The following is an 8,937-nucleotide window of genomic DNA, read 5'->3' as shown; positions in this document are numbered from 1 at the left end:
TAATTAATTAGATAATTATTGTGTGTCGTCTGCTCTCGTTTTGTTTTTGAAAAAGAGACGGACGAAGTTTAGGATAACTTTTTTTGGAAACGTGGCTGCAAGAGAAATAGCAATCAAAAATTACGAAAATGTCATCACCGTGTGAACTCTTGGAGTCTCTTGGGTGTCGTGGCTCTTTATTGAGTCGCTTCATACACACTCGAAATATGGATCCCTATCTGCTGTTTGACAGGTAAATAAAACCAGAATACTTACTAATTGTCTTGCTAGGGATATTTTAATAATGTTGCATTATTTGTTTGAAAGCAGTGTAACACATGAAAACCTTTCATTCTTCTGTTTATTAAAAATTATGGCTTACCCACTGTCTCATTTGTTACTTTTCCTTGCTTGTTGTTATTTCTGTCTACATTTTTCGTAAACACATTTTTATTTTTTACTTAGATAAACAGCATCCGGTTCCACTGGAAAAACTACCCATGATGTCGGTCGAGTTACTCTTCTTCTCCTTTCTTTAAATGTCCTCGTGTGTTGGTGTATTCACGAGGACCCCCTTTTCTCCCTATCCCGTCTGGTGGATTCAACTTTTCTGCAAATGGAATGGATCACTTGTGGATGGATGCCTGGCTGAATTTTCCAGCCTAAAAGGTAAGAAACATTTATCTCTATTCTTCTCTTTTTGACTATTGGGTAGCGTTGATTATAAATCGTTAGAGAGTTCGATTATTCCTGAGGTAGTAGGGGGGTCATTAAATAACCAATGGAAGTGGGAAACTTACAATTGAAAATTTAAATTAAAAAATAACTCTTGTACTGCAGATAAGGGCGGTGTTATACCACACAACTATGTCTGTGGGTAAACTATCAAATGCAAAATATTTTAACTTTACACACTTCAAGCAAAGTAGGACTACAACTAGAACTTTAAGACCGAGAGGGACCTGCTATTTGCTGATTATTAGTTATGCATCCGCATCTGTAACTACCCGGCTAGAACTGAAGCACAAGACAAATGAGTCGTTTGAAAGATGTTCCATTGACCTAAAAATTTAGAGCAAAAGGTGGAGATCTATGATATGTCGCCTGATGTTGAAGAATTAGGTCACTAGCGGTCAGCTGCCGCCGAAACCATCGTTTCCGGGATCTTGTTTATCTTCTGTTTATCATTCATGCCAGAGGGAGGGCTTATACTACTTTATTCCTATATCCACCCTCCTCCTGTTCTAGTGTAGAATAACAATTTCGTTAAAGATTATGAACCCATTACGAACAATTATAAACACCTATAAATAAATTAATTGATTATGAACATAAACACAAAACTGAGCTATCATCCACAGCAGCCCATTACTTGCTGTAATTCTACAACTTAAAAATGATTGATGCGTGCTTAAATCTAAACGAAGGCACGTGTTTCAAATAAAACAATTATTTTCGGTTATGGAATTGGTTTGTGCATTATGTGTAGCTCATATAAAGGTAAAGCTGTTAATTAATTTTAAAACAAATTAAAACAGTGAATTCTTATTTGGTTTCGCCCAACATCTACCGTATTTTTGGAAAATATCTGCATCCTGCTTTAGGTGTGTTACATTTCAACCGTAGATAAAAGAACCGCAATATTTGGCCGTAAGGTCATCAGTCTCATTAATTCATGTCATACTTGCTGGACCAGTTTGATTTTATTTGCTTTTTTCGTACATTTCCTATGCGTTGCAAAAGGGCACATTTCCCGTTAGATCTCAAATAGACACTGTCATACATTGCAGTTTCACACGGTGACGTCTCGTGTTAATTTGCATTGAGATATTTCCATCCAGTTACGTTAGATAATTAGGCTGAAAAAAAAAGAATAGAAGAAATACAGGAGCGTCTGTCGATTCCCTATTCTTTTTTTTTGTATTGGTTTTTCCCGGGTTAAAAGCGACACGTGGACAGGTTAGCCAGTTCGTCCAGCAATGGAGGGGGGCAGGTGCACGCGGGGTTGCATAAAAGGACAGGACGGTCACCGTTCTCACTCAGTTCGCTTCTCTGGCTCCATCCACCTCTTAGCTTGACCGTCCTGCCATCGAGGAGAGATAGCAGTTGCAGTCGGTAAATAAATTTAATTTGATACATTTGATAATTAAGGAACATTTTTTTTAAATATCTTGTATCAACAGAGTGGATTAATAAGCTCATTCTAATTCGGTGAAAAACTGATTAAAATGTGGCAAACTTTGTTTATCGTCACCGTCTTGATTCTCCAAGTTACCTTGGCAGCACAGCCTCGTGAGTCAGGTAATTGACAGTTTGAAATTTGATCCTATATTGTTTAGCGGAAATAATTGACAATCTTCTTTTTCCATATTTCTGTAGACGAAAATGAAATAAAGGCCAATGCATTGCCGGATCGTCTGGCCAAACGAGTATGTTACTTTAGCAACTGGGCCGTCTACCGTCCTGGAAAAGGATCGTACGACATCGACGATATCCCCGGTGAAATGTGTACGCACATCATCTATTCCTTCTGCGGCGTTAGTAACGTCACCTGGGGTGTTCTGGTTTTGGATCAAGAGGTAACGCCTTTTCTTCTACTTTTATTTTATAAATTTGAATTCTAATGTTTTAAAATCCTGATTTCAATAGCGAGACATCGACAATGGAGGCTATGCCAAATTTGTCGCCCTGAAAAACAAATATCCCAACTTGAAACCCATGTTGGCAGTAGGCGGATGGGGTGAAGGTGGTAAGAAATATTCGCAAATGGCATCTGTTCCGGCTCGCCGTCAATCCTTTGTTAGCAGTGTCGTAGGTAAAGAAATAATTTAAATTCTTATCCAACGTGTTCTCGTTTATTTTGTGTAACTTGTTTTATTAATTTTCGTTTCTTTTTCGCTTGAATTATAGAGTACATGAATCAGTATGGATTCGATGGATTCGATCTCGATTGGGAATACCCCGGCGCTGCAGACCGTGGAGGCACTTATGCCGACAAGGAAACCTTCCTTGCCCTTGTTCGAGAATTGCGTGCTGCTTTCGATGCTGTTGGCAAGGGATGGGAATTGACTGCTGCGGTAAGTTGCGCGGCAAATTCAAAAATAGTATTAGCGGAATTAATCAACTGTGCTATTCATAATTAGGTTCCAGTTGCCAAGTTCCGTTTGCAGGAGGGATATCATGTCCCAGAGTTGTGCCAGTAAGTTGAATTATTATCCTAATTATTGTTTTCTTGCATTCCAGTTCTCGATAGAATTTCATATTCGTTTTTTTTTAATTAACCGTTTAGATTGCTTGATGCTATTCACGTTATGACATATGATCTGCGAGGAAATTGGGTAGGATTTGCTGACGTTCATTCTCAACTCTACCGACGACCTGGCCTTGATCAATACGCATACGAAAAACTTAACGTGGTAATTATACACAATGCCATGGATCAGAAATGTGATTTTATTGTGTCAGAAACTCAGTGGACATTTTTTTTAAATTTTAATTAGAACGATGGCCTGTTGCTCTGGGAAGAATTCGGATGCCCGAGAGATAAGGTTTGTTAATATTCATTGTTCAATTTTGAACTTTTTAAAAAAGTAATATTTTATTTCTTCGCAATCAGCTTGTCGTTGGAACTCCATTTTATGGCCGCACGTATACTTTGGGTGACCCCAAAAGCACCGATTTGGGAGCGTAAGTTCATTTTACATTGTTCAACAAATCGGGTGAACAACTAACTATTTAATAAATATGAATAGATACATCGTCAAGTGGGCAGGAGGCGGTGAACCTGGTCCATTTACCAATGCGTCAGGATTTATGGCTCATTACGAGGTAATATTTGTGAGTTAGATAATTTCGTGAAATATTTAAACATTAGGAAAATTTTGAATTAGATTTGCGTGAAACATCTGGATCCAGCTGATGGATGGGTTAAGCGATACGACGATGTCGGCAAAGTACCTTTCACTCACAAAGGTATGTCTTCTATTGTCATAAAATTTTTAATTGACATTCAATTCTTTAATAATGTACAATTTCAACTTCGTTTAGATCGCCAATGGATCGGCTATGAAGACGAAGATTCCTTAAAGATTAAAATGGACTTTATTCGAGCTAGAGGATACGGCGGAGCAATGACGTGGGCAATTGTGAGTAAAACTACTTGTGCTTACACATTTTAGATTTTGATCATCTAATTACCGACACAATCCAATTTTTATCAGGACATGGACGATTTCCACAACCTTTGCGGAAAGGGCCATCATTCAATGATGAAGGTAATTGTCCGAAAAACTTTTTATGAAACCCCCATAAAAGTCACTTCATTAATTATTATTTTTTTTTTAATCCTCAGGTTCTTTATGATGGAATGAAAGACTATATTGTTCCAGTCCCACCTCCCATGACAACTACTACCGCTGTAAGTATACATTTGATTTACCTTACGCGATGCAAATGTCATTAACTTTAACTTTTTCTGTAATGCAATACTTAATTCATTTGGAAATAGGTAACATGGTGGAAACCTTGGCGTCCCGATCCCACAAAGTCACTTGACTCGGTACCGTCCACGACACAAAAGCCAAAAGAAGCAGTTAAGCTGGAAGAAACAGTTCAGCCAGAAGAAACAGTTCAGCCAGTCGATGTCGCCGGACTAGATTGTAACAAACAAAGTTATTGGCCTCACGAAAAATGCGCCAAGGTAAGAAAAAAACAGAAATATCATAGGTTCTTATTAGATCAAGTATTAATGGCTCCTGAATTATTTTTTTCAAACAGTACTATTGGTGTGTTCAAGGATCTCCACGTTTGCTAGGTAAAACTATCATAACTTGAAATAATAGAACAAGTTCAAAATTCGAAACAAAATAATTCAATGTGTTTGCCTATTGTTTCTTTAGAATGCCCCGGCGGATCTGTCTGGAATAGAGTAGGAAACTTTTGCGATTGGGCGAAGAACACGGACACTTCTACTTGCACACTCTAAGTTAACGAAACGGCTTTCACCCTCAATCTATTAATAAATTATGACTGCTAATTATACCGGATAATGTATGAACTGTATGGATGTGCGTACTCTCAACCAGAGATGAATAAAGGATGGTTACCTGTTACTCCGTTCACTGTTACTTCGTCACTTAATTTTTTTTTTAATTCAAAAGAAACCAATTAGATGAAACTTCAAACAAAATGGGGAAGTTAATTTACAATCGGATTTTCAACCAGGCACAGGAAGGGGGAATAACAATTAAATTTTGATGACTTAACTTTGAGGAAGCTTAACAGATGAAAGGGCAGTATTTTCAACAGTTATGTCAGTTCGCCATACTCCATCAAACGAACGTACTTTGGTTTAGTACTGTCAGGAGTTATTAGCGATGGGGTCAGTCCGTTAAGGTCGCCAATTTCCAGCAATGGGGCCAGGAGAGGCCGCCCATGTGCGCACTGGAATGGCACATCACATTGGCCAAGAGCTTTAATCAATTGTGAGCATTGTGTCAGAGTTAGTTCATCACCAAATCTGATCGCACCTAAGAAAACATTATAACAAAGTTATGGCTAGAAAGGAAATGAAAATAATTTTCTCTCGTTGATACCATGACACGCCAATGAATTTAAAACGTTCCGGATTTGTGCAGGCAATAAGCAGCTGGAAAGTCTTCCGGTTTTTGTGAATTCTGCAATAGTCTCGTCGATGAGGGCCACCACCAAGTCTTTGTACAACGAACTTCTTTTCCTTTGGATCTTAAAAATAAAAAAGACATAAAAAATTATTATCTTTAAAATTTTTACACACATTTTGCAACTATTACCTCATTTATTTCTCTTGCCAAAAAACAAGAAGGAACACGGGTCGCTGAAACAGTCGAATCGCTGAATTGCAGGTGCAAGCCGAAACGAGTAAATTCAACGCTTAACTTTTGAATCAACTGCAGATCTCCGATTGGAAATGTCAACTGGAGATGCGGGTGAAGTGGCGAAGATAAAACTTGAATGTAGCCATCATCATTTTTGGTTGAATGCACTAAAAGGAAAATTTCCATCAATCAATTTAGTTCGTTGAAAAGGCAGTACATTTTCTAAGGCAGGATTATTTATAGGAACCTACTTTGCATAAGCCTTTCCAAGCAAACTCGCTCATGAGCGGCATGTTGATCGATGAGGACGAGATAACGTTTTTCGTCTTCCCGAGTGATGCAGCAGATGAATTTTCGATCAACTTGACTGACTACGTGAATGTTTGCCATCACAGATTTCGTGAATGTGCATTCCTTTTGCAACGCCGATGCGAACAGGCTACTGAGGTTCTTGACAGCAAGATTCGGTGGCATTTTCGGTTGAACCCAAAACGCATTTGTGGGATAATTTCGGCCAATTTTGAATTCTCTTTTAGAGCTGAAACGGTTGTCTATTTTCATGATGTAGATAAATTTTAAATAAAATAAAATTGATTGTTAATTTTTAATTACCGCTATCAGTTGAGACGTATCTTCTTTTCAGCGCTAGGCGATTTGAAGAATTCAAGGAAGAATGGTCTTCAATCTGTGTATCTTTTTCTTGCAGATTGCAAGTTGAGGTACTAGTTCCCATATCAGATGGTAATGAAACTCCTGTATATTTAAATAATAATTAATAATTACTTTAGCATTTGTTGATTTATTTCCCGTCAGTTAAAAATGCTAACATACCATTTTCTAAGTTACCATTTTCCGGTTCTTGAACCAGTTGAGTATTCTCTGCCGCTTCTTCAACCTCTTCCCATAAACTAGCAAGGTGGTTTGGGCTTAGTAACAACGGCGGCGAGGAAACCCGACAGACATTTGGAGATTCTTTAACCCGCATTTCGAGGTTTTCTGGTGCATGGCTCACGAGTGGAATCGGAATTGAATTAGTGATTTTTCCATAAAACGATTGCTCCGAAGAACCGCTTTGTTCACAACGGAATGGCGAAGAGATTTCTGAGGTTTCCTGTACAAACGCGCAAACACACGTGATATTACGCACAACTTTGCAAATAATTTTAACTGAATTGTACATACTGTTTTGATTTCCTGTTGAGGAGGGTAGAAGTCTAAACTTTTGATTGTCAGAGGTGAGGTTGTTGAATTCCCGTCACCATAAGCGGCGATAAGCCAACGCGATACGAACGCTGTCTTTTTTATGGGAGCTGAAATATAAATTAAATTTGAATTAGATTCTTGTGTGCAATGCCACATTTATATACTTAATAAATTAGGCATACCATGAGAAATAAATTGATCAAGCGAACTCTGAATCAACGATAGCAGCTCATTCCAATTTAAGAACGCAACTCCTCTATTGCCGTTCGAATCAACGGTAAATTTGCATACAGTTCGGGAACACTAGAAATAATTTGCAAACATTGGATAAAATTTTAATGATTAGATCCGCGAATAAATAAGATCTGAATGCCTTACCTTGATGTTCAAAATTATAGCGAAACGCTGTTCTTCGGAAGAAGTTAGATTCGATAAAACCGATGTGATCAAATCAACAATTTCTTTGGACTCGACAAGCTGGCTGTTAACAAATATAAACCAGCTAGAACTTTCTCCCGGATGATTGATGAATAGACCTTTCACTTTGAAATGCCGACTTGAGCCACGAAACGGTATTATGCTCTCAGATTTAAACAACTGTTGAGCAGCAAGCATTGTGTTCTTCACTTTCTTAGTTTGAAGAGAAGGGGGTTTGGAAGGATCAACTCGCAGTGAGAATGATATGTGTGAATGCAGTAAAAAGAAACTTGCAATTAGTTTCTCTAGCGATTGGTAGTCAAAATCAAATGTCTCTTCTGATGATGGTGGTCTAAAAAAATCAAACACAGAAACTGTTGTTCCTGATGTAGATCTTGTTCCAACACACTCAACATTGCGCCACATTCCATTTTGGTAAAGTCTTTTGTACGACACACTTGAGTTTTTCACTTGGCTCTCTATTTCAAGAGAACTGCAGTGTTTGATAATCAAATGTAATGCTTCTTCTAGATGCTTGTTATCAACCATGTTTTCAACATTTTGATTATTTCTAGAATATATAAAATAATTATACTAAGCAACTTGTCCCTGTAGTAGTAAAAAAACATACCTTGAACATAACAGCTGAAGTTGTGTTGATCCAATTCCTCTTCCATTGTCAACTACTTGTAAAAATCTACTCATCCAATCAAGGCGTACAGCGATGCAGGTTGCATTACCATGAATTGAATTTAACACCTACAGAAACGAAAAATTAATAAACTGCATCCAAATCTGTAATTTGAAATACATACAAGTTCTTCTACATATTTCTGTGTTAATATTGATTCACACATTTCTACCAATGGTTAATTTTTCCAACAAAGAATCCAAGAACATAACCAAGTCCAACAAGAATGTGTAAGCCAACTAGCCAACTACCTGCTTGGACACATCTTACAAATAAAGTTGTTTAAACTACACTTGAAATATCGGGATTGAGCAACACCCTTCAGTTTAATGTCATTAAACAAACTAATGGGGAATATATCTCGAAGAAAATACCTTAGAAGTTTTTAAAATTCGTACCAACCAGTACTCAAACGTAAACAAATCTTTTTCCAGACATGTGCTTGAAACGCCATCTGACGGTCAGTTTTTGAATTCCATGACAAATTTTGGGAAAGTTCTAGAAACAGGTTTTCACCGAAAACAGGAAAAAACATTAAAATAAAGCAAATGGAGCTTAATCTATGGGGGCTGGGTGTGAGTAGCATAAATAAAAGGCGTCGCATGCTTAAAATCGACCCTTAGGTCTTTGCATATCCAGCTTATCCAGCGATTCCAGCCGTACAACTCCTTCCCAGATCCAGTCTAGCCGCAAGCTACCCAAGGAGCATGTATAAACAATGTTTGTAGAAAAACTACCGTCTCTTCAGAAACGAATGTAACAAGTGTAAGGGCTTAAAAGAAAGAAAGGGAA

The 8,937-nt window shown here is 37.8% G+C and overlaps 2 protein-coding genes across 4 annotated transcripts; one reads left to right on the top strand and one right to left on the bottom strand.

Annotated features, from left to right (window-relative positions):
* Positions 1-48: 48 nt before the first annotated feature.
* LOC124193507 (endochitinase-like) lies at positions 49-5,090 on the top strand. Its single transcript, XM_046587363.1, has 18 exons — positions 49-232; positions 445-2,094; positions 2,163-2,280; positions 2,359-2,558; positions 2,629-2,794; positions 2,890-3,056; positions 3,123-3,178; positions 3,269-3,395; positions 3,480-3,527; positions 3,596-3,666; positions 3,732-3,807; positions 3,870-3,951; positions 4,027-4,124; positions 4,200-4,253; positions 4,331-4,396; positions 4,487-4,678; positions 4,756-4,792; positions 4,878-5,090. Exons 3-18 carry the CDS (start codon positions 2,208-2,210, stop codon positions 4,961-4,963), a joined length of 1,599 nt encoding a protein of 532 aa, XP_046443319.1. The 5' UTR covers positions 49-232; positions 445-2,094; positions 2,163-2,207; the 3' UTR covers positions 4,964-5,090.
* LOC124193505 (DNA mismatch repair protein Mlh3-like) lies at positions 4,873-8,912 on the bottom strand. 3 transcript variants are annotated; one of them, XM_046587358.1, is made up of 12 exons: positions 8,763-8,906; positions 8,270-8,643; positions 8,086-8,213; positions 7,416-8,025; positions 7,220-7,340; positions 7,017-7,144; positions 6,666-6,945; positions 6,447-6,587; positions 6,086-6,385; positions 5,790-6,001; positions 5,574-5,721; positions 4,873-5,507 (listed from the first exon to the last, which is right to left on the bottom strand). In XM_046587358.1, the coding sequence occupies exons 2-12, from the start codon at positions 8,309-8,311 to the stop codon at positions 5,287-5,289; spliced, it is 2,331 nt and encodes a 776-aa protein (XP_046443314.1). In that variant the 5' UTR covers positions 8,312-8,643; positions 8,763-8,906; the 3' UTR covers positions 4,873-5,286. The 3 variants fall into 3 exon arrangements, with proteins under 3 accessions (XP_046443314.1, XP_046443316.1, XP_046443317.1); XM_046587360.1 differs by having other exon boundaries at positions 8,520-8,912; XM_046587361.1 differs by having other exon boundaries at positions 8,544-8,912.
* Between the last annotated feature and the right edge of the window lie 25 nt (positions 8,913-8,937).

The sequence above is a fragment of the Daphnia pulex genome, chromosome 5 (genome assembly GCF_021134715.1).
Source record: "Daphnia pulex isolate KAP4 chromosome 5, ASM2113471v1".
Lineage (NCBI taxonomy): Eukaryota > Metazoa > Arthropoda > Branchiopoda > Diplostraca > Daphniidae > Daphnia > Daphnia pulex.
This window is presented reverse-complemented; position numbering and strand designations above follow the sequence as displayed.